The 25,687-nt window shown below is 45.0% G+C and overlaps 1 protein-coding gene across 1 annotated transcript in view; it reads left to right on the top strand.

Annotated features, from left to right (window-relative positions):
- The window catches only part of LOC138510182 (kelch domain-containing protein 3-like), a 1,131,537-nt gene that overhangs the window by 201,201 nt on the left and 904,649 nt on the right, over positions 1-25,687 (top strand). Inside the window, exon 4 of the mRNA XM_069625668.1 lies at positions 23,740-23,782. Coding sequence (XP_069481769.1) covers positions 23,740-23,782 — 43 coding nt within the window. The remainder of the gene's footprint in view (positions 1-23,739; positions 23,783-25,687) is intronic.

Raw genomic sequence — 25,687 nt, 5'->3', positions numbered from 1 at the left:
ATCCACAGGACTCAAGATTCTTAATGATTTCAGTAAGGGACTCCATTGATGCGAGAGGCAAGCAATATTGCTTCACAAGCACTGGAGTCATACCAGGGTCCGTGGGAATTGTGGTTGTGTGGATGTCGGTGCAACCACAGTCATATGATTCCACCGCAAAAAGATCTTGAAAATCCAAGAAACCTTGTTTCAACTTTTGCTTCTGCTCCAGAGTCACACAGGCATCAGCTAGGTTTACTCTCTCTTCAACCATCTGCCTGATGCCTGGAAAGACTTCTGCTTTCGCTATCTCAGCGGCCTCCTCCAGCTGGGTGGAGAAGACCCTGGTCAGAGTGCTGATTTGGACTGGTGGCTTCAGGTGGGAAAGGCAGCCCTCATGGACCTGGAAAATCACCTCATCCCTCCTGAAGTCACAAGTCACATCTTCCTTACCATAAGGGCAGGAAGTGTACACCAGGAAGTTCCCCCCATGCTGGGTAAAGATCCTCTCTGGTGTTGTGTTGTCACCACTGTCACTGTCAAAACAGTCATTCGGGATTGGTCCTAACAGTTAGTTTCCTAGATCAATGGAAAAATGTTGGTCATCAACCGCCATTCCAATAATGGTGCCTGCGGCCAGAGTGACTCTTTAAGTCGCTGTTATCCACCTCTATTGGAATGGTGTCATGTTCTACATTGACTAGTGGTGTTGGGTTTACCCCCAACCCTTGCTGTTGGAGAGAAGCATTTAGATGAATATAGGCATCAGGGTTTTTCAATTTCTGTCCTCTTTTAACTTTCACTTCCAGGAAGAATTGTCGGGTCCTTTCTGGGATGGTGACTTCCTCTCCAATCTGAATTTCAACTGCATAAGGTAGCAATTGAGCTGACCTAAATGCTTTCTCTGGATCTTCAAAGCCTATGGGATTATCTGCTAATCGGGACCAAGCTTTGAAGTTTATTAGGTCCAAACTAATGGCAAAGCGATTGAGAATGTCACTGCCTAAGTAAAAGGCGTCAGTGACGTCTCGCACAACCCAACAATTGTGGACTATGCTCTTGTTGCCTATGGAGATTTTGAGCATACACCTGCTTGGCAGGAGATGTTTGGAATTGGGTGCTTCCAAATCCATTTCCCATTTGTCTATCAGTTTGAATGTGGGAATGGCTGGATCTTTTGGGAGTTGGCGGAACATGGCTTCGCTGATGAAGCTCTTACCGTTGTTCACACACACTCGGGCGAGAACAGAGTCCTTCCCTTCATTTAACTGAACAGGGATGAACCACTGCTCTCCAATTTGCTGAATATCAGGCTCTGAGCTGATTTCACATCTTTATAGACTATAGGAGTGGGAATGTCTGATTGTGGATTGGTAAAGAATTTCAGAGTGTTTCCTTCCAGTGTGGAATACCACCTTAAACTGGAAGGAAGGTTGAATTTCAGAAATAGAGAGGACCCCCCATCACCAGTCTGTTGTCCTACTGCTATTACTGTCACGTCTGGAATTTGGTTATTCTGGAAGTGAAATTCGACTTGGTCAGATTTTTGTTCAACCATGTGGCATGTGCCGTTTAAACTAACATGGCTGACACTCTGTTTCAATTTTATGGGTCGGCTGGTCTGGGTCCAGAGGACCTTGTTTACACAGTCTATTAGGGGTGACAATCTTCTCAGGCGGTCATTCCCTAGTAAACAAGGGGTGCCCTCTGGAGTCACTACTATGATCGGGTGTTTCACCTTGTGTCGCCCAATTTTAATGTCCAAATCCGCAGTCCCCTCGATTGGATTTTCCTTCCTGTCAAAGTTCTGAAGTTGTCCAGGAAGAGAGTTGAGAGGAATTTGGTAATTCTCCCCCATTCCTGAATTTAGTTCATCAAAGGCCTTTTTGGACAGAAGGGTAGCTTGGGATCCAGTGTTCACCAGTGCCAAAATTGTACCCTGCCCCCATACTTGAACCGGGGCATAGTATCTTCCCTCCTTCTCCGCAAGGGGGCACAGATAATGTACATTTTTGGAGAACTGGTGGGTTAGTTTTTTAGTTTTGGACATGGAGAGAGAAGAGATTTGGGCAGAATTCTGTGGGGAGTCTTGGGAATCTGAAAGAAAAAGTTGGCAACTAGAGATAGAAGTTTTGAGTTCCCCTGGTTCCGGTTCTGGGCCGCCACCCCCCACCCCTCTTTTTGGAGGAAGTCACCAGGATGGGTTTGAACCAGGGGATTTTGTTGCTGGTGGTTCTGGGATGGGATGATGGGTGGCGCTAGCTCAGTCCCCACATCTACCCAGTCTGGATTTGAATCCATAGGGACCCATTTTTCTTTGGGAGGAGTTCCCCCATCTCTGAAGGAGAAGATCCTTTTCCCAGGATCCTCTGAGGATCCCTCTCCTTCAAATTGGAAGATTTTTACCTCCTCCTCAAAATGGGTCTGTTTGGGTCTTTTGTTTCTACTATCACCTCTCTGCTCCTTGGGTGGCAGTCTTTCTGCTTCCTCCAAGGCTTTACACCCCCCTTCCCCTTGTGCCTCCTCCCTTGGAACTGGTGGGTTATCGGGGTGCTGCCCCCATCATTGTTCTGGCGCACCAGGTCCAGAGTTTGGGGCATTCTGCGCCGGCATGCCCATCTGAGGGTTCTGCTGAGCCCTCAGCATGCGACCCAGATCCTGTGCCATATTTTAGACCTGGCCCTCTAACTATGAAACCCGCTCAGGCTGATTCAGGGTTCTGTTTTCTCCCCTGGGCTGATCCCGGGAAGGGTAGCTATCCCTTGTCTGGTTGGGAAGATTTGGGTACCACTCCACCCTTGGCCTCCCCTCTCCCGGATTAGGTGGTCTGGGCTCAGGGAAGTGGAGAAAGAAGGATGGATGATTTTGGGGTTGGAAATTTTGTGGATACCTGGGAAAAAGTTCTGTCCAGGATTTGGTGAATTTCCGCCCTCCTGGTGGAAGTTAGGAGGGAAGTTCCCTGGGTTAGGTGCTTGGTTGGATCCCCCCCCCTTGGGCTGGAGGAATCCACACATAACCCAGGATGGGTCGGTTTCCCTTGTAGCGGGGACTTACATAGTCAGGGGAGTGAGGGACCCCATTTTGGGGGACTACCTCCTTGACTCTCTGTCTGTCACTGGCCTGAGGGCCTTCTGGGCTTGAAATTATTTTGTGCAGGCAAGTTTTTAGGCCCCCCCCTCATCTCCAAATACAAAATGTGGGCAGCCTTTACCTCTGCCACCTTGGCAGCAGCAGGGGTGCTGGTCGGTTTCGGGTTTTTCTGAGCATTATTTTTATTTTCTATGGGCTTCTGCACCTCGTAGATTCGGGTGGCCTGTTCAATGACCCAGTCTAGTGACCTTTTCTCATGAAAATCTCTCACTAGCTGGGTCATGATGTATTTGGGTAAGGCATGGAAAAACGTATTGACAAATTCTTTACTGTCCATGTGCATCCTTTTGGTAGTCTGCGCAAAGGCACGCTTCAACTCCTGCACAAATTCTTGTGGGGCCTGATCCTCCCCACTTTGCCAATTGTAGGCTGCCTTGCGAGCCTCTTGGGGATTTCTATGAACAGAAAAGTGCTTTAAGATGGGCGCCCTATATGTGGACCATCTTGAATGGTTTTGGTCCTCCAGCCCCGCAAAGAAACTGGAGTATTCTGGGGAGAATGTCCATTTTACGTACTGAATGCAGCTACTGTTGTCTTTCAAATGGAAAGTCTCCATCATTTGCTCAAAGAGCTCCAAGTGTTCCCAAACAGAATACTTGGAGTTCTTATGATAAGGAGCGATGACACTCCTTATTGCTTTGATCTGTTTTAAGGGGTCCTTAAGCAGTGCCCTTTTTGCCTTATTGGCCTTCTTGGTTTGGGTAACCCTGGTCCATTCATCCTCTGACTCAGAAGCACTGCTCTCAGAGGTGCCCGTCTGATCTTCCAGGTTTTTCCGGATTCAGCGAGCCTGGGAAAGGCTGGCAGAATGTTGCGTTCTAGTCTCCTGTGTCCTGGGACACTCAAAGGAGTCTTCTGATTCCTCCTTGCTCCCAGGATTTGATGGGTACCCCCCCTACAGACCTAACTGGGCAGAGGTTTTCAGGGTGCCCTTAGTGGGCCTACTCTCCTGGGGTTCTGCACGAAACTTCACAGTACTTGGGTGCCCATACCCAGATGCCCGCCCATCCATGCCTGGGAGGTACCGGTCCATGAGTCCCATATTTCTGACTGGATAGTAATCTGCCATCCCTGTGGCCCTGGGCTCATGTGCACCAGGGGACATGGGGGTGGCAGAGTCCAGGGACTGGGAGAGATGAAGGCCTCTGGTACTAGGGCTCCTGAGGTTATGCTCAGGTGTTTCCCTTTCCCAGCGAACCTCATCTCTATCAGCCCCTGCACCCTTTTGCCATGCAAGAGCCTGTGCTTTCAGTTCCTCAATCAAGGCCTTACTAGACTCTATCAGTCTCTTCTGCATGGCTACCTGTTGCTGGAGCCTATCATTGTGCTGACAGAGAGCCTCATTTTCTCTCTGTGCTTACTGGTTGCTCCTTGAGTACTGGGCCAGTCTTTGCTGCAGGAGGGTTATCTCCTGAGTCCCGTCCCTCCTGGCCTGTTCCTTTCTTGCCAGAGCATCTTCCACCCTCCTGGTGTGCTCCAACAAGTTTTGATGCTCTTTTTGGAGGTCACCCAGTCCCTGGAGGGCCAGGTGATGTCAAGGAGTTCCCTCCTTCTCACCTGAGTCTGTTCTTTACCGGCGTCCTTGGTTGATGCCTTCTTACGGATGGAGCAGGTTTTGAAGAAGGTGGCCCGTGTCTCTGCCGAATCCAGAATGCGTTCAGTTTTCCAGGAGGCCGAATCCAGGAATCCAGGAGGCAAAGCAAGTTTGCTAGAACTCGAATCCAGGAGGTAAGAAGAAGGGGGAGGTCAAGGAAGGGAAAGCGGGTGTGGAAAAAGAGAAGAACTGTGAGCTACGGAGCACACATCTGGTCGCTACTTCGCAATAGCATTGAGACGTGCGGAGCCGCGGAAGGTGTGGTCTAGAAATAGAGAAAGGCTACGTCCAACGCATGGAGCGAGAAGGGAATACGCTGGACGGCCATATTGGAAGTATTAATTTGTACAAGCCCGTTGTGACAGGGACCATGAAGCCCAAAAGGTGCGCACCCTGCGATTCATGACAGGTGATTTTCTTCTAGCTTCCCTTTTAAGTTACAGACTTCCTGGCCTAAGGTATCCCTTTCCTGAGCAAGAGCCTGCCTCTGCCCCACCAGGTTGTCCCTCTGCCTTTGAAGGGCACCAGCTTTCTGGCACTCTTCCTCAAATTCTGCCTGGGTGTCCAGGTCTTTCAGAAATAATTTGTTGCACTCTGCCTTCTCTCTATCCAGGTGGCTTTGCAGGGTGGCTACCTGCTCTGTGCATGCCCTGTTGAAGTCCAGTTGTTGCTCCAGCTATTTCTGGCTCTGCAGTAGGGAGTGCATACCTTCTTGGTACTCCTTCTGCAAGGCCAGAATTCTGGTATCCTGGTCTGCCCTTTCCTGTTGCAGGATACCCATATCCTCTTTGACTTTAACCAAATACTGCCTGCTTTTGTTTTCTAACTCCTGGCTCCTCTGTAGCTTCTGCTCAGAAGATTCCAGATCAGATTGGGCCTTCTCTAATGCCATCAGTTGCCTACTTGCCAGATCTTGGCCTTCAGTACATTTGTCCTGTATGGCTCCCATATATAAATATAAATATGCCGCTACCCTGGCAATCCTGTTGTGCTCATCCTTGGCCTTAGGAGCCATATATAGTTCACTCAGGGCAACATGTAAGGGACCCTGATCTCTCCAGATATCTAACCCAGTTGCAGTGACCTGTTGTGTGATTTCCTGCAACCACACATTCTGGTCCTGCTCAGTCCACTCACCTCTCACAAATAGCTTATGTAAAAGGTGCTCTCTAGTTATCTTGATGTCTACCAATGTCGCCATTCTGGAAATTGATTTCCTTCCTGACTTACAGAAGTTTATTATTTTATTTTGCAAAACAGATCTTTTCCTGAGATTGTTCCTTTTTGAGGGGTGCTTTTACAGTGTAACACAGCGTAGTAGCCCAACGGGATTTATGTATCCTATTAGTTAGCACACTGTATTAAGCTGCACAAGTGGTAGATCTAATCCAGAAGTCCCGCAACGAGCCCCCAATCTGTAAGGGACTTCAATTCAGCACTCCAACTAAGGCAATGCTTAATATGGGATGCCCAATGGAAGCCCTTATTTATATATTTGTATGTCAAAGTTCTCTAAATCTGGATGATGAACCCTTATATAACGCCCCTCTGTTTGGATCTCCCTGACCTCACTGAGCCAAGAAGTAGGTTTTTTTGCAAATTAAAAGGTTTATTTGAGGAATTGAACAATATATATATATATATATATATATCACACTTTTATGAACAAAATAATATCTGAATAGCACACTTATGAATATGGATGGTAACCAACAAGGGGTAATATTACAAAATCAACAATCGCTTTAATCACTTAGCAGTATGAATATGGAGGATACGGTAGCAGAGAATACTTAATGCGATTCCAGGAAATGCAATAATGGGAAAAAATGCAACACAGAAATAGACTCGATATGATTTCAATCAAAAGATAATATGGTCACTTTTTCCCCTGTGACTACTCACTCCCCTCCTATGCAATTTGAAGAGATGGAAATGAGGGCACACAAGTTTCAGGAATACAATCAAGAAGGAAGTTCAATTCCAGTTCCCCCAGCAAGCTTAGAGAAACAGGTATGATTTTAAAACAGGCAAAAATACGGTTGAATGTGATTGCATTGAAAGTGAAAATATGCTAAATTGATTTTAATTCACTAAAGGGGATTCAGCACTAGTGAGAATTACTTTGGATTGATACAGGTCAACACTAGCAATGATTCATGAATGATTATCAAATTGAAAACGAAATTCAGCAGTTGCAAACAAGAAACAGCTATTCTGACATGTGTTGAAATTGAGCTAAATTGCAATTCGCTGCACTTTATCTGCGTGCGTGAAATGCAATTACAGAGAACTATAAGAAAATAGTTTTGGATTCATTGCAATGCTTAAGATCTTAGCTTTAAAATGACAGTTACGTTTCGCTTCTAGGACGTGCGGTTCAGAAGTTACAGAGGTTTTTGTGAAGGTAGATTTTTCAGAAATATAATCTAGATTTCAGAAATGACAGATGCGCTTTACAGATTTGAAATCAACCGGATGGACACAAGATTCTATAATGCAGTTCTGAACAGGTTGAAATGGATGGAAGAGGATTACTTTAAACTAAGAGCTTGGTTAAGGACAGTTCTAGACTAGATACTCACTCCTAGGCTTTGGAATGGAATGCGCCTCGTCAAAGATCTGGTCAAGGGTTTGACTTCACTCGCCACCGGACAGGTTTCAGTCACTGGGTTCTTCTCACAGCACGGCCTCTGGTCTGCTCGGTCCCTCAGACTGGATCTGATGGGTTTCGGATACAGCTCTGCTTTCTGGGTCTGGATCTGGGTTCTAGCACAGGGTTCTTAGCTAGAAGCAATGGTTCCATGTGATATTTTCGCCGCAAAAATATCGCGATGCAAAAATATCACCATATTTTTGCGGCGAAAATAACACATGGACCCTGCGGGGGACACCCCCGCAACCCCTGCATCATTTTTTTATGTGTGGGGGACACCCCCGCAACCCACGCAGCTAATATTTTCACCACCAGAAATATCGCCTATGGCCGTTCCCGACGACCATATGTATGGCGATATTTTTGCTGGAGGAAATATTACCTGATACCGAAGCAAACAGCACAGCCCGGCTGTTGAAGGTGAGATTTAGGTTGCTAGATTCTGCAGACCTGCTGAGAAGAGTTCAGCTTTTGGTATTGGACCTTTCTGCTTCAAAGTACTGGAGTCTGGATTCTAAGTTCTGGTCTCTGGATCTGGAGTCTGGAATCTCTGTCTGGATATTCTCTGAGTCTGGTCTGGCAAGGTGCTTTGCAGGAATTGGTGAGTAGTGGAAAAGAGTGTGTTTTTCATCTGTCCTAGCAGTCCTTATTTATGTGTTTCCGAAGTGGGTGGGTAGAGTGATTCTCTATGCCCAACCCTCTAAGGATTTGATAGGTTAGAGAATTCCCTGTCCCCTGACTGGAGAAAGGATCAGCGTGTCAGAATGAGTCAGAGTGATGCTGTGTTTATGGCTTAACTGAAATCCCTCCCCTTTGCGTTTACATAGAAAATCGATTTTTCCCAAAAAACATATTTCCCAGATACACAAGTTGTTCATAATACATATACACATCACAGATTAATTAAGGCATGTCTCTGTTCAAGTCCCATGTTCCTACGAGCTTGGGTTCAGAAATGACCACTTATTCGTGCTTTTGTTGGGTTTCCCAATATTGGTTCTGCACCAAATTTTACACAGGCATACACACCCTCTCTGAGCATAGTACTGTAAGTTTTTATGTTTATAGCCAAAACACTGCAGCTGTGATATTAATGAAATCCGGGGTTTGGTCTCAGAACATCACACGCATCCAGCTTAGTCTTAAATTGTGAGTGAATTTTTCATTTTAACCGTCTCAAAGTTTTACAATTTTGTCAGCTTGGTACACTTTGTTATAAGCAATTTTATAAAGCATATATCATCCCAAAGCCCCCATTGTTCCTTCCTCCGGGCTGCAGAGAAAATCTCCTCCTCTCCTGATTTACATGTCAATGCGATATCCTCTTCTGTTGGTGGGAAGGCCCAAGGTGTGAAGGGTTCTCATGAAAAGAAGGCCTCTTGAAGTTTTAACTAAATCAGATTACCTTCTGGTCAATTGCAACATAGTTCCTTGTAAAATAAATACATTTATAAACTTACAATAAGCAACATATCTTTAAATCAAGTCTTTTTCAACAATGAAATCACTGTGTGGCACTCTATATGGCATTTTGATGGAATTCTCTTCTTTGGCATGGTTTGGGGTTCCATGTTCAACTTTACCCAAAATAGTTTTAAAACGCTGGCTTTCTGGTAGAGGTGAGAAACGGTACTACACCCCTTTTTGCCAGCTGTCTTTCCATCAGTATCCTTAAAATAGGATTTTGTTCTGACACATATGATTTTTTCTGACATTGTATTTGTGTGGATTCTTGCAGTAAATGATGTGGAACACCCAACAAAGAGGTTGGATCTTTTAGGGTGGTTTGTGAGCCATGATTTTAGCACTTTGACACCCAAGAAAACAGATTTTTGAAACTAGCTTTGTTTCTTTTTCAATCAGTATTGCTATTTCCAAGTGGTTTCAGGCTACTTTGTGGGTAGCCCAATTGTGGTTTTAGGCAGTGATCTCCTGTGCTCACTAAGATAGGCAAACGTGGATGGCAGCCTATTTTTCAGGTTTTCACTGCACATTTTCTGGTGATTTCTGGTGAGCAGCATGCTTTCGAGTGGCCATTATGATGTTTCTGCTTCCAGCAATGCACAGTGATGTTGCAGGGCTTGGATGAGTGGGTTGATACATCCCACAGATAGAACAAGATGTGTTAGTAAATTGATGGTAAGAGAAGGTACGTACTTACGAGCGTCTGAAAGGAGAGTAGCGATTCCCTGTAGACTGCTTAAAATATGTTCTGTAGACTGCTTAAAAGATGTGATTGACACCACTAGGAAACAGGAAGGGAGCAGAAGCACAACACAAGACTCTATAATGCAGTTCTGAACAGGCACAACAGGCACCATCTTGGGTAGGGAAAGAAAGTATCATTAATGTTCCACAACCTGTGCCAAACGGAGCGCTGGTGGAACCCAGATGTGACACTGGCTGTGATGGCAGTGTGGAACTCTGGGTGTGTGTGATTGGAGATTCTAGGAGTGACCGATGGAAAAGGAGTGCTGGGCTGGCAGGGTATGAGTGACCAGTGTGCTGTTACATGTCATCTGGAGGAAATGTCTAACTTACCTCGGACTTACCTTGCATGTCAGTAATATCATCCACCAAGTCCAGTGTCTTCCATACTTACGAGCCTACATTGCAATATTTGGTGATGAGGTGGTCTTCAGAGAGGAGGTACAGGAGTACTGTGGTGGGAGGAGCAGCCAACAGGACAGCCACTGACCCCTTAATGGATCCATCCACACCCACCAGAAATTGGGTCTCAGCCGGAGGGTACCAGATGAATATAGGTGATACCAGCTGACACAAGGAACACTAACGGTACACCAACAATTAAAAGGTTTTGTTATGGCAGCCAAGCCGGTTTGGAACCCAACAGGATAGCAGCCGGAGGGAGATGGCTGGCTGCAGTCCAGGAGGTGCCTTGTTGCAGCTTGTGGAGCGGAGTGGGCGGCTGGAGCGAGATGCCTAGCGGCAGCCCAGGAGGTACCTTGTTGCAACTGGTGGAGTGGCAGCACAGCAGCCAAAGAGGATGGTAGTGCGGGAACCAGCAAAGAAGCACTGTTGCATGGTCTTGGTTTCACTTTTTTGCATGATGGAGCAATGGCCACAGAGGGTAGTGGTTGCTCCGGGCTGTGGCAGTAAACAGCAGCATGGCAGTGGCTCGAGAGTCTCCGGAGCTCTTAGGAATTCAAGAGCGAACCCAAGAATGATGATGTCTAGGGCCCATGTCGAATTGACGTCATCGCTCACTGGAGGGTGGAGCAATGGTTTTGTTGGGGCTGGCGTCAACATAGTCTGTGTGAACAAGTTATCGCAGTATAAGCAGTCATTACGCTGTCATGCAGCCCAGAAGAAATGGCTGATGATGACGCAGGTCTGTCATGTTTGGGAAAGCATGGTGGAATGGTTTACCCTGCAGAGGGTGTACCAAAGGGGCCGGCAATTTGTTTTTTATGTTTAAAGCAGAGTTGTGGGCAGTTTTGGATTTATGGGTAATTCCCAAAAGTCAAAAGGTATGACTAACAATTGACTGTTTTGCAATGTAACACCAGTTTCAGCCATGTCTGGGGAAGAGGAGAGTGGGGTTGGGTACAGTAAGCAACTTGACTGCACCAACGAATTGTGTCTCGATTGTGAAAAATACTTTTCAACTTTTCAGGAATTAGACCCTCAACTAAGGTAATAGTTCCAAGAAACAGGACATTTGACAGGTCAGGACGAGTAAGGGCAGTGACTGCTAGTTTGGAGGCCGGATGTTTATTATGCTGTTGTCTTTCTTATATGTGATGGCCTAGTGACGGGTCCAGGGTGGTTTAGGAGGGTAGACATGGGCTGATGTTAGGTTTGGATGCCTATTAAATATGGTGTTGCTGTTGATTTTCCTGTTGTGGCCTCAGGTTTAGGTTAAGGGGGACAGTAGTCCTCATAGTTTAGAAATAATCTTGGTCTGGATTTGGGGTTGGGCGGTCCGCATTTATGTAGATACTGTGGCGGATCAGGAGAACGACACAGGCATTCTGAGGACACTTGTAATGTGATTTTCATTAAATAATAAAATAATGCCTATCTTTCCCTATCACTATGTGGATTCCCTACCTATTTTACTAACTAAGGTGCTCATCAGTCGTGGATATTAGTCCAAAAAAAACAGTCCGCCATCCAAAGATAACCTAACTGACCCTACCACCGCTCAAGTTTCAGAGAGACAGTGAGGCTGTTCCAGAGGGAGGTGCCAGCCGGAGAAAGAGATCTGCCCCCAACTTGCTGCTTGGAGAGGCGACTGACCCTCAAGGAGTTGGAGGTGCAAAGAGCTTGAGTTGGAAGATATTTCCGAAGACAGAGTTGGAGGTATTGCAGTCCCAGCCCTCAGGCAGCCTTGTGTACAATGCAGAGGGTCTTGAACTTGATCCCTGCTACCACTGGGAGCCAATGGAGAGATTTCAGGGCTGGAGAGATACGATCCCTGGGCTTGAGGCCAAGGACAAGTCTTGCAGTCCTGTTCTGGATGAGTTATAGAGGACGGAGAGTAGAGGCAGGCATATTTAGAAAGAAGCTGTTGTTGTAATCCAGCCTAGAGAGAACCAGAGCTCTGGTAACAGTGAGCTTCTGTGGGAAGGTGAGGAACGGAAGAATACCACTGAGGAGGTGCAGCTGGAAGTTTGACTTCTTAGAGACGTCAGAGATGTGAGGAGAGAAGGTGAGTGTGGAGTCGAAGATGACCCTGAGGTTCGTAGCCTCACAGGTGGGAGCAGGAAGAGGGCCCAGAGAGGGCGGCCAGAGAGTGACAGGAAAGGAAGGTGCAGGTGTGCTGATGAGGTGGATCTCCGTTTTACTGGCATTAAGGCAGAGATCATTAGAGGCACACCACTCCTGGATTGCAGACAGACATGAGAGAGGGAGAGGAGGTGGCTGAGGAGAGCCTGAAAGCGAGCTGAGTCATCCGCATAGCACTGAAAGTTGGAGCAGAGAGTAGCAATGCGGTGGACCAGAGGTGCCAGGTGTTGGTTGAACAGTCAGGGAGAAAGGTTAGACCCCTCGGTAACACCACAGGTAGAGAGTGAGATAGAGGAGAGGAAAGACCCAAGTTGGACCTGGGAGGGTCGTCAGAGAGGACAGTGGTCAGCCAGGCCAGGGCCTGATCATTGATAGGCAGGATATCATGGAACCGGTTGAGCAGGATGGCATGGATGACCATGCCAAAAACAGAGGATAGATCGAGGATAATGAGGACAGAAGAGAGATTAGAATCAGGTTTGGTGAGAAAGGGCCTCATTACGACCCTGGAGTTAAGGGTTTAACAGCGCCGTAAAAGGTGTCGGCGCCGTTAAACCCTTAACGCCTCATTACGAGTTTCCTTTGCGGGACCCGACCTTAATGCCTGCTTTTAGCAGCCGTTAAAGTAGGGTGCCGCAAAGGGACCTTGGTGCTATGTACGGTGCCGCAATTTGCGGCACCGTACTTAGCGCCTTCCCCATTCCCATTGAGCCCTATGGGGCAAAAATGGGAATGGGGAAGGACCCATGGTGAATGGGGAATTACCGCCCCGCCAACCTTGGAATGGGGCGGTAATTCCGCCATTCACCATGGCGGACCTCGGCATGGACCATGGTGCTACTAGCACCATGGTTTAGCGCCGGGGTCATAATGAGGCCCAAAGTCTTCACAGATGTTCAGGAGAGCAGTTTCTACGCTTCTGGCAGCTCTGAAGCCAGACTGGTGGCCATGGAGGCAACCAACAGATTGAGTATGTAGATTAAACTGGGAGATGTCCAGCTTTTCTAAGAGTTTGCCCAGGAAAGGAGTGATGGAGATCGGGCGATAGTTGGCCATAGAGGAAGGATTGGCCGAGGGGGTGCACAAGAGAGTGCTGAAGAGGGTGCAGAAGTTCCAGTGGCAAAGGAGTGATTGCAGAAATCGGCCAAGGCTGGAGCAAGGTTCCCGATGTGGTTCTTGATGCTTCTGTATGATCATGCGAGAACCTGCTTTGACAAGACTTTCATAGATCGGACTTTGTCATGGGTGAACAGGGAAAAGGAGGAGAAAGGAGGAGAAGAGATGGCCTCAGACAGGCCAGGAGTGGTAGAGGAGGAGGTAGAGGAAGAGAAGGTGGACAGGATGTCCTGAGTTTTAGTAGTGAAATGAGAGGCCAAGGCTGTGCAGAGGGCCTGGTGGGGAACAGGAGAGGTAGAGACTGCCGCAGGATTGGATAGCTCCTTGCAGATTTTGAAACGTTCGGCCAAGTTGATAGACGCTGCAGAGATGCAGGCTTGGATGTAGGCTCTCTTCGTAGAGAGGACAGATAGTCTGTACTGCCTTTGGAGCAGACAGTAGGCCTGTTTGTCAGGGGGCGTGCCCAATGCCTTCCACTTCCTCTATGCCACCCTACACTTGCGTTTAAGGCTGGCACGGTTGGAATCGTACCAAGAGTTGCACTTGGATTTGGGCTTCGAGCTGATCCTCATGATAGTGGCAAGGACATCCAGAGTGTTACAGATAGAGAGAGGAAGGTCAGAGAGGGCTGTGTCAGGACGTGAATCAGCCAAAGGTGCAGGAGGAGAGAAAGTAGTGGAGAAAGCCTCAACTGACACACACTTCATGGGTCGGATGACTGCGAAGGTGGGTGGCAGTACTGGAGTCGGCTTGACCAGGGGGAATAGAGAGAGAGAGGTGGGAGGAAAGGCAAAAGGGATCACTCCAAAAGAGAGGAGTGGTGAGAGGGTTAGAGAAGGGGAGGTCTGAGGTGATCAGCAAATGCAGGGTCTGCCCGGCAGAGTGAATTGTGCCAGAGGGAAGAATAGAGATAGAGGTTGTGAAAGAGTCCTGAAGAAGGGCTGGTAGCATCCAGATGGATGTTGAAGTCTCCAAGGAGGAGAAGTTCAGATGTAGATCCAAGGAGCAAGGAGGATAGGTCAGCCCACTCAGAGAGGAATAGGGCGACCTGACCAGGTGGCCTGCAGATAGTAGCCATATTGAAAGTGAGGCCAGGAGAGATAGAGAGCCGGCACACCAGGCATTCAAAGGAGGAGTAGTGCTGCATTGGAATGATAGAAGCAGGTATCCAGTCCAGAAAAATCATGGCTACACCCCCACCATATTTCTAATGGACCCACTATGTCTATTGCCATACTTGAAAAGAGATTTAAATGATGGGTAAAGGTTGTGAGGGGGCAGGAGGGATCATAGTGGTTGCTGTTTTCTGACAGATCTCGCAAGTCAGTACAACATTCCTTATATCAGCGAAGACTCCTGGCCAATAAAATCAGGGTGTTATCTGACTTTGGGTCTTTCCAACCACCTGGTGGCTGGCTGTTAGACTGGAGTGTGCTTATTCTAGAACAATGCTCCTGTGACCTTGTGGGACAACTAGTTGTTTCCGCAATACTCCCTCTGTGGTTACATCACCCCAATAATGTAACCCCCTTTTTTAGAAAACAGAATGAACTGGCCTTTTTTAGTACCTTTTCTTCTGTGTTGACTTTACTGAAGGGCTCTGTAAGGATGGGGTTGTTTCTTTAGGCAAAGGGCAGATCCGTTAAGGGGGCAACTTCTAACTCGTCAAGGAATTTCTCTACTCTAGGAAAGTTTGCCTCTCTGAAATCTTTAGTTCCCCATTTTATTTCTGTTTCATCTAGTATCTCTTGGGGTACTGGGAATAATGTTTTTTCAAGAATCCCTTGTGCCACCCTTTCCCCTTCTTTTACGGTATATGGATTGTTCCCATGATTGTGTAAGAGGACTTTGATATCCCCAAGGAAGTTGGAATTAATGTCTCCCGCCATAATATCCAATCCATATCTCCAGGCTAAACAAGATTTGGATGCCAATCCAATATAGGCTGCTTGGGGAGGTATTAAGGTCAGTCCAGTGGGGATTAGGCGTCTCTCCCTTAGGGGTATTATAACTGCTTCAGTACTTTGTAAGTCGAATCCTATAGCTGCGGCTACGGAAGGGGGTTTGGATTGGGACTCAACCTAGCGAATAATATAGGTCCCCAACTTTTATCAGTTGATATACATCCCACTTCTGACATTATGTGTGGTAGATCAGAAGAAGGACACAGACACTCTGAAGACATATGTAATGATTTTTATTAAATAATAAAATAATTCTTATCTTTCCCTATCACTATGGGGATTCCTTACTTATTTTACTACCAAAGGTGCTCGTAGTGGGCAGTTATTGGATTTATGGGTAATGCTGAAAAGACAAAAGGTTATGACTAACAATTGCCTGTTTTGCAATGTAACACTAGTTTCAGCCATGTGTGGGGAAGAGGAGAGTGGGGCTGGTTACAGCAAGCAATTTGACTGCACCAACGAATTGTGTCTCGATTGTGAAGCATACTTTTACAACCCTTCAGGAATTAGACCCTAAACTATGGTAATTGTTGCGAGAAACAAGGCTTTTGACAGTTCAGGACGGGTAAGGGCAGTGAGTGTTAGTTGGGAGGCCGGATGTTTATTATGCTGTTGCCTTTCTTATTTGTGGTGGCCTAATGTCTAGTGACGGGGCAGGCTGGTTTAGGAGGATGGTCATGGGCTGATGTTAGGTTCGGATCCCTATTAAATACGGTGATGCTGTTGTTTTTCTGTTGTGGCCTGTGGTTTAGGTTAAGGGGGACAGTAGTCCTTATAGTTTAGAAATACTCTTGGTCTGGATTTGGGGTGGGGCAGCATTTATGTGGGTAGTGTGGCAGAAGAAGGACACAGACATTCTGAGAACATGTGTAACACGTTTTCATTAAAGAATAAAAGAATGCCCATCTTTCTCACACTATGGGGATTCCCTACCTGTTTTACCTACTAAGGTGGTCGTCAGACATGGATAAATGTCCAAAGAAACAGTTGGGCGTCCAAAGCTATCTGAACTGACCCTACCACTTTTATAATCAACTAAGGTCAGGAGAATGACTCCCTTCTCCTGTTGATTGTGCATTTCTGCACTTGTCTTCTCTTCTTTCTCTTTTCCTGATTAGTATGCAATTCTCAAATAGTCTCCTGTGATCCCTTGTATTAGTTGGTGTTACTCCCTTATGGGTGTCATGTGTTGACACCCATGCTGCTCCGTGGAGTAGGGAATCAACATAGGAGATACCATGATATGCTAGAATTATAGAATTATTCTCATGTAAGCAAAGTAGCGTAGGCCAGACAAGGTACTGTTAGTAGAATATAGGCCTTGACGCTATTAAATGAGTCTTGTGCTATGCGCTTAAAGAGCAGTGTAACAAGATGTATTTAGAAAAGTATTATAGTGACTTGAATAGTAGGAAACACTAAAAAGCGCTAGATGCCTGAATTAACCTGTATATGCTTTTACTTGCAAAACTACCTCTCAAGTTATGTGTGCGTTTTTATGGTAAATTTTTACTTATGAATGAATGAGTATACATTACACAGCCACGCTAGTGGCTGTGTAGTTATGGTTAAGTTGCTGTTTCCATAGGAAGAGCACTTTTTGGGCGGCTTATAACTTCGCTCCCCCTGGTGGACGAATCCACACTAAACCTTGCAAATAAAGTTTATGGGCCACTCTGAATATTTTTGCAAAGTTTAGTGATGTTTGGTCCAGGGGAGAAAAGTTATAGGGAGGTCCCAAAACGTCTTTTTTCCCCATAGACTGAATGGGACCTGCTTTTGTAAATTTGGTGACAATCCGTCCAGTAGTTTCCTTTAAAACGACCAAAAAGTATGTCTCGAAAAATGTGTGATATCTATGTCCGCTCCACGGTCACACTTCCCTGTTTGCTCCGCGGACAAGAAATTGATTGGCTAATCCGTAGCATAATGTCCGCGGACATGTGACACGTTCACTGATTGGTTGTGGAAGAGCGTGAAGTGCGCCAGATTCTGTTGCTGAGCCCGCCATCTTTTGGTCGTGTTTTCGTGTACGCGGATATCGCCGGTAACACATATAAAACAAGACACCATTGCACTTGTTACACTTATGAAATACAGTTTCGGAAGTTGAGCGTTAATGAGGTTGGGATAGGATGTGGCAGCTGGAAGTCAAAAATTGGTGTTTTATTGTCACCAAAGTCATACAGCAAATTTGAAGTTGATGCTCAATATACGGTGAAGAATTACTGCGTCTGTGTTACAATGTATTTTTAATAATATTGCAGTCAGACTGGCGTCCTAGAGTTTGAAATCTGAAGCAGCCACCTGTACTGTTTGATGGAAACAGCGGTTCTGCAAGTGTATGGGAGTAGCGGTTCTCAGGAATGGATTCTCATATGTTGTTGCAAAGTGAGAATGTATTTGCATTCTGAGTGAAGGTCACTTGCCTTGCTTTTTTGGTTGCGAGCTCAGTAGGCCCACGCATCCCACTAAACCATAAGGGTCAATTGTTTTTTTAACCTTGAGCGCAAGGGAAAATGAAGCAACAATGAAGGGAGTGAAAGTTTGCAAAAAAATACCATTTGATAAGGTTATGTTTTAAAAACGTTTGCAAGACACATGAAATATCAGTTCACGCAGAATCTTTGTTGCAAATACATTGCTGTCTGACTTTATCCAAAACCAATGGAGGTGGTTAATATCATGTAAGTTTAATTTTGACGACTCTACACCGGACCGAGTTTAAATGTCATCAATGATGACATGACAAATATCATTGATGACATCATTGATGACATCACATGTCTAGCTCCTTCTTTTTTGTTCACTGCCATGTCTAGGCCAGGTGGTTTTATTTACTGACAGTCAGAAACTTACCTTTCAAAAGGTATTACATCTATAGATATTGCTATTCTCACATGTTCTTAAACTACTTTCCTTTGAATTTAATCGCATCTTATGATGTACATATATAGGGGAAGAAGCAGGCTTGAAACACAGCAATCATTTTTGTGCATGCATATAATTATGTAGATTATACACTGTTGCTAATGAAACTGCCTCTCGTATGCTTACTTTACTCTCCATACATAAGCCCCATATTTGTATGCATTTTAGTATATTTATGTTTTGCGTATATTAGTAGAAATATGTAGTAAGTGATGCATTATTAGCTACTTACTACATGTTTGAAAGTACAGAAAAGTCTAATATTGAAGCATTCACTGTTTTATTATATAACTTTGGAAAATCACAAATATAGCACCTCTGTGGTGTATGCTGCAGCCAATACCTACATTTCTGTATGAGTAGGTTCCTATACTAGAAAGAACACTGCAATGGAATGTTCTTTTTGATACTACATTGTGTGATGAAGAATGTAGTTTGTTTCACATCTCCCGATAATCCCTGATACTTTTTTGCCAACATTACATTCACAACCCCTTGTATGAAAAGTAAATGCACATGTTATGTCATCAGTGATGTCATCAATGATATTTGTCATGTCATCATTGATGTCCTGGGTGTTACACTTAGAAGGGCACGGTGGTGGCGCGAGTTATGGTTGCTTAACTTACCATAACTGGCGAATTTCAGGGTTTTTTAGATTTTACTTGTAACCATAACGTCCTTTTAACAACGTTTTCTTACTGAATTTCATAGGTTTTTATTAGTGCAACTTAACCATAACAACCATTTAACAAAGTTGTTTTTACTGAATATATATATATATCACGTGATCAAGCGCTCAGTGGAGTGCGAAACGCGTTGTTAGCAGGTCGTGCCCCACGGCGTCCTGCCTCTGTCTGTCTGTCTGTATTTTGCTGCCTCATGTGCATTTTCTTTTTTTTGCACAGCTTCGTTTTTTTGTTTATTTAATAAAATACCCCCTTTGTATTTCTTACATGGTGGGTTTTTTTATTACTGATTTTGGAGTTTGGCATTTGCCTCGGCCCGCGGGTGTGCGATTAATTCGTTCCTCCTTTCTTCTTGATATATATATATATATATATTTAGTTCCGCATTGAATCCTGTAGCTTGCAGATTGAACTAGAAAAGAAAACTAGCAGCATAATTTTGATTCCCCATAAAAAAAGGATTAGAACAGCAGTCCTCTATGGATGCACTGTGCAAAGGACCTTGCACTTTGTACATACAAGCATTTGGCTGTGCTATGATAACATGACGACAGCACAGGGGAACAGAGCTAGGGACTGATAAAGCAACAAGACAGTTGCTTTGGAGCATCCTGCCGCAAAAACATTATACTGGGCACAGATAATGTGGCCCCGGACATGTTGGGCACTTTTTGCTGCAAATTGATTACCAGACAGACAATGTAAGCATTTTGCGTGTGACAGATATGTCGCCGGACATTGAAACTAGCTTACTCCAGCATTAAGCTGAAGGGGACGTACTAATTAGATTGTTGATACAATTCACTCCTTAGGACAGGACTTTAACTTCCCTGCGACATAGCTCTGCATTAGACCTATTTGAACCAGGGAGACTGTCCATCAAGTGCATGTAATAAATAGGGGGTTTCCATAATGAAGGTGTATACATGCCATGCAAATCTGAATGGGGGGTCTGGCTGATCAGATGGGACAAGCTGAGGAGTTGCTGTCAAATGGTCCTGTCACAACAGACAAGCCACAGCCACATGGGATGCCTTGCCTGACTTAAAAAGCAGGCATGATGTAAGGTACTCTACTGAGGAATATCTTGTCTTAAATTTGTGCACTTGCTGATTATTACATTTTTCATTGTGTTTTCATTATTGCATTTTGCTTTTTGCAATGTTGAGATATATGATTGAATCATTTAACATTGTTTTATTTCATTGTTGCATTTAACTCCTGCAAATAGATGTTATGATATGTGCTTTTGTTTAAGCTTTTGGCTTTTTGAGGAGATTTGTTAAATGCCCATACAGGTATGAACAGACCAGCTTTGTTTTGGGTTTCTTCAAAGAGGTTTCTTGCAGCCCGCTCATGCAGGTGATTTGATAGAAATGTGACCTATACCCTGTAACAGCGTTTATTTGATGATTTGAGGATGATTCAGTAGATAGCAAACTGAGGGATATTTTTTGTAAAATAAACTGTATTTTTCAATACAACGATAGTCATTTTGACTCAATGTGCAAATGTTGTGCTGATGTATTATGTCATCCTGTTTGTTCTTCTCTACCCCTTTCTAAGATGCGTGTGAGGTAACAATGTATGTAATAAGGTGTCAGGGTCGAATACAACGTGCTTATGTGTAAGGGATCGAGGAGGTCACATGATTTGAGTTCCCATGAACTAATGAACCCAATCAATGCATACCATTGTAGAAGTGCATAAATTGGTGTTGGAATCAGATGTCTTCTGGAATCTCAAGCCATCGACCATTTTCTACTGTGTCACATGAAAAGGTGCTAGGCCTGGAGCAGGGGGCTTCCTTAAAGGCCAGCCACTCTTAGTCTAGCCCAGTAGTTCCAAGGAACCTGTGACACAGGATTGATGGTATTTATATCTCCTTTTATCAATGGTTGCTTTATTCTGGTCTGAATCCTTTTCTCTTTCCTATAGGATTCTGAGATTTCTGATGTAGCGTCTTTTCCGCTGAGACTTTCGATTTCTATGCAGTTGTGATTAAACGTTTCCTTCTCTGTGGTTCTTTATATACAATTCATTGTAGGGACCCCTTGGGTCTTTGGTGCACAATTAGTTCTCTCTATTGTGTTCCAATTCGAGCTTCTTAGACTCTAGGTATGTTCCCCTTTTCCCAAGGTAGCAATGTTGCAGTTTTATTTTCCCCCTCTATGTAGGTTATAGACTTCTCTTTTTCACATTAATAGAGTTCCATTTCATGGATTTTCACAGTCTTGTCATTTGTACTGGAATGAGTATCTCTAATCCTATAACAAGTTCCTTTTTTCTTCCCATTATTCCCGTTCTCCCCTTTACCTTCAGTCTCGAGGGGGAGTGTTTCGGGTACTGGTAGGTGTGTGGCACTTTTTTTTCCTTCTCTTCGTTTCTGTGTTTTTTCTCTGTGAATCCACTTCGGACGCCTTTCCTTCTCCTTCCCAGTGTCTCTGTATCGTAAGGGGTACTCGGGCCAGTGAGTCGGTTCGTCAGTGCGCTGGTATTGGTGTAGATGAGTGAACAGCCTGCACATCACTCTGCCTGCATGGTCTTGCCACCACCAAGCTCTATGTTCCTGTGTTCCCAGCTTCTGCTTCCTCCCACACGCTGACCTTTCAGCGTCTCTTTCTCTACTCAAAGCTATTCTGAAACTTGTGGGCTCTGGGGCTTGCGTTGGCTCTGCCTTCCTCAGATGTTCTCTGTACAGGCGCCTTTCCCTGCTTGCGCTCACCTCCCTAGTCTCACAGGAGTCCGGGGGGGAGGGAGGGAATTCCCTCGATTCATCACATTACAGACATATTGGTGCAGGGTGGCCTCATTGCTTTGAAGTGGAATTTGGACATGGGGGTGTGGGGTGGTCCGAATTGGAACATATCTTCATGTGTCAGTTTTAGAAATGATTGGACTTGTGAGTGTGGGGTAGTTCGCACAAGGACTTTGGGACTGATGCATTATCACATTGGGAATACTTGCATGTAGGTGAAGATTTTCATGCGGTGTTGCCTTGTTTTGTAATGTTTGCATGTTTTAGCTTGGGAGAATACTGGTGAGTTACTTGGTTGACGGTGAAGTGTCGATGGATTTGTGTGTTTGTGTGTGCATTTAGAAGTTAGTTGTTTTCGATGTCTGGTTTAGTAATTATTGTTGGCTGCAGCTGTATGCCACACAGAACACAGACAGACTTTTGTGTCTGGTTTATTAGAAGTGGTTGTCTATTTTATTGTCGGGTGCAGCTGTATGCCACACAGAACACAGACAGTGTGTTTAGTGTCTGATTAAGTACTTATTGCTGGGTGCGGTTGCATGCCACATGGATCCCAGGCAGCAGATTGTTGCCTGGTTTAGTTATTGCTGGGTGCAGCTGTGTGCCAGACAGATCAGAGGCGGCAGACCGGTGTCTGGTTTAGTTATTGTTGGGTGCAACTGTATGACACACACAAACAGGCAGCAGATTGGTGCCTGGATGCGTTATTGTTGGGTGCAGCTGTATGCCACATGGATCGCAGGCAGCGGATTGGTGTCTGTTTTACTTATTGTTAGTTGTGGCTGCATGCCACAAGGACCGCAGGTGGCGGATTGGTGTCTGGTTTAGTTATTGCGGGGGGCAGCTGTATGCCACACATATCGCAGGCAGTGGATTGGTGCCTGGTTTAGTAAATGTTGGAAGCAACTGCATGTTGCAAGTGCATGTTGCATGTTTTTATTTAATGTTTTTCTGAAGAGAGGCGGTATTAGTGCTTTGCTGGTTACTGGCACCATACTGTGGTAGTGTTTTATTCTGGATATACATGTACTGGGTTGGGCTCGTGGTATGGCTTTATGGTTTATGGCATGCAGTCTGGAAATGCCTTATGTTTTTCTCTGGTTATGTGTAAATCCTTACACTCAATTCATTGGGTGGTCCCTTGTGAGTTTTGGTGTGGGGATTTTGTGTTAGGTTTAAGGTGAGGTACTATAAGCAGTTTGTATAGGTGTATGGATGGTGGTGTCATTCTAGTGGTGTTTCGGTTGGAGGTGAGGTGTGGAATAGATTTTATAGTTTGCTTTTGGATTGTGTTTGGTGTAATGGAGGGAGCAGTGTAATTGCCTGATGTGCTCGGTGTCTGTGACGTCAGTGTCTGTGATGTCAGTGTGGAACCCTGAATGTGTCTGAGGGGAGATTCTAGGAGTGACAGTTGGACAAGGAGTGTTGGGCTGGCAGGGTGTGGTTGGCCAGTGGTCTGTTACAGGTCATCTGGAGGAAGTGTCTAACTTACCTTGGACTTACCTTGTTTGTCAGGAATAACATCATAAAGCCTACTGGTATACTGAAGCGTGGATCCTGTGTCTTCCATACTTACAACCCTGCATGTCAACAAATAATTTACAACTGCCAATATGTTGGCGATTAACAAAATGCATCTTAAAACCTTTTCATTTTTTTGCGCTTTAAAATAAGCAATGACATGCAGATTCTTGCTCTGATGTGTTAAACGTCCAGCAGTGCACATGATAAATATACTACCATAAACAGTTCCTTATCATTTAATAGCTGCAAAGTGTTTCAAGAAGGAATTTTACAAGAAAGGTATTTGTAAATGTTTTCGTGACTTTAAGTTCTGCAGTGACAGTTGGAATTCTGCTTGTGCTGGCTCAAGCAGCAAGCATTGTGGCATCACAACCGTACCATAATACCTGATTACAGAGGAGTTGTGATGTAAAAACTAGCCTGTAATAAGAACGTTATTTACAGGCTTTTATACTGTTTTGCCAACTGCCATGCATTATAACGTCATTCTGGGTGATACTTATTCTGATTTCTATATATTGTGCATCTTCGGTTTCTACTTATCCTAATGTCAATGTATCGTGCAGCTCTGGATAGTCTGTTTGTGACATTTGTGATCATTCTGTAACTTTTCTCTCTAATAGGACGAAGAGCCGACATATTACAATGATTTTCACATGTTGACAAGTGAGTAGTTATTTTTTCTACTATTGTACAGAGTTCTCATTAATGTTTCAGTTTCACTGTGTCCAACTTCCCTCTATAATATGAGATGGAAAGCACTCCTTTGTTAATGCATAGAAATTACCTAATATGATCACGGTTTTCTGCCCCTTTGTATCACCCTGTTACCACTGCTTAACAGCCAATCAGACTACAGAGGACCGGATGGCTTTTGTGGCACTGGCATATCTGGTCTGTGAAAAACTGCTGAATGAGCGCCTGACCAATATGTCGACCAAGGGAGAGGAAACATGCTCACCCATTTGTCTGCATCAAGACTGGACTTCTGAGTCAACATCTGTAACCTACTTTGGCACTTGCCTTGTGATGAAACTCCACTGGAACTTGTGAAAATGAGCGTTTGGAGGCCACAAGTTCAGACCCCACCTAAACCAGCCAATTACAGGAGGCCAGGTGGGTGAGCCTTCAAACAGCTGCACAATGTCAGGACTTATACTGAGGTGAGACCAACCACTCATCCCTTGTGAGTGAGGGCACAACACTTTCGTCCAGCATCCAGCTTTTAGGAGCTCCCTTTGTACTCTAGGGCACATTGGGGGTGGCTAATGCTGAGGAGCAGGACCTGGCACTCTGCTGCAAACCTCTCTAGGCTGGGAGAGCGGAACCTGAAAGAACTGCCCTGTCTTAGAACCCCTGCAGTGGGTCTCACAGAATCCTGAGTGCCAGAACATTCAGGATCCCTGTTTTCACGGCATCAAACCGATTGAGCAGCGTTGGTACCATGTTCACTTCATTCGTACCAGAAGGATCTGCTGGTTCTGACTTTGGCACTCACTCGCTCTTCAAACCACCGGGCTCACCTCATCTAACTGGCTTGCTACTGCATAGCCCCAGCAGTGTCACCTGTCCGGGTAGAGCACCAGTGCCCTGTGCAGATGAATTTTACCCACCAAACCAAATATCGAACCACCAGGACTTTATATTGCAGCTCGACTGGACCCAATGGACCATCGCATCACTCATCGACCTGAGCCCCATTCTGAGAGTATAGCTGTCCCTCGGTCCACATTACCAGAAAAGGCAAATAAGGTTTATTTCTTGGCTGTGCTTGTTTTATCTTTATGATTTGGATCACTGTTGATTTGCAGAAGTGTAGGAACAGAGTAAGTGGTTTAGCACAGCAGAAGTCATTTTGTCACACACATAGACTTCAATTTAACAGTTATCCTTATTATTCAATTTATCCTGCAAAGGTTCGCCTTCTACGTTTCCAGCAGAGAAAAACCCATTCAGATGTACATCAACAGATTCCATTGCTGCACAGTAACCTGCAGCGTTCCCCACAAGGTTCCATTGTGTTCCTGGTCTTCTTCTGCTGCTACATTGAACCTCTGGGGAGACTCCCCACCAACACTGACACCAAGATATCCCAATAAGCAGATGACATGCAGTTGTACCTTAAGATCAGTTGCATCGACAAGCACGGTTGAGTTTTGTTTATTTTACCAAACAGTACTTTGCAAGCTGGTACTTGTTGTTTTGCTTTTGTCATCATTGTTGACTTAAAAGATCCTGCATGCAAAGCAATATTGGATAAAAAGCCAGAAGTACAACATATGGTTCCTATTGGCTCCTCTCGGCCTTGTCTGCAGCAATGCGTCAGAAACAGCCTTTTGATGTTATGACTAGAATTATTATTATTACCTAATTTAATGGTGCTCACCTTATTGATCTTGGAACGATATAGAACTCTTGTTTTTCAAACTTGATATGTGCGGCCTGGGACTATCTCTGAGGTGAGCAATTATCTTGAGAGCTATCCTCCCGGTCATTCTATATTGCTTATTGCAAGCAAATATATCAGACAGTGTAGATTTCTAAATGCACAGACGTATAAAAAGATGACGC

Source organism: Ambystoma mexicanum, chromosome 6p (genome assembly GCF_040938575.1).
Source record: "Ambystoma mexicanum isolate Mex_15411 chromosome 6p, UKY_AmexF1_1, whole genome shotgun sequence".
Taxonomy (NCBI): domain Eukaryota; kingdom Metazoa; phylum Chordata; class Amphibia; order Caudata; family Ambystomatidae; genus Ambystoma; species Ambystoma mexicanum.
This window is presented reverse-complemented; position numbering and strand designations above follow the sequence as displayed.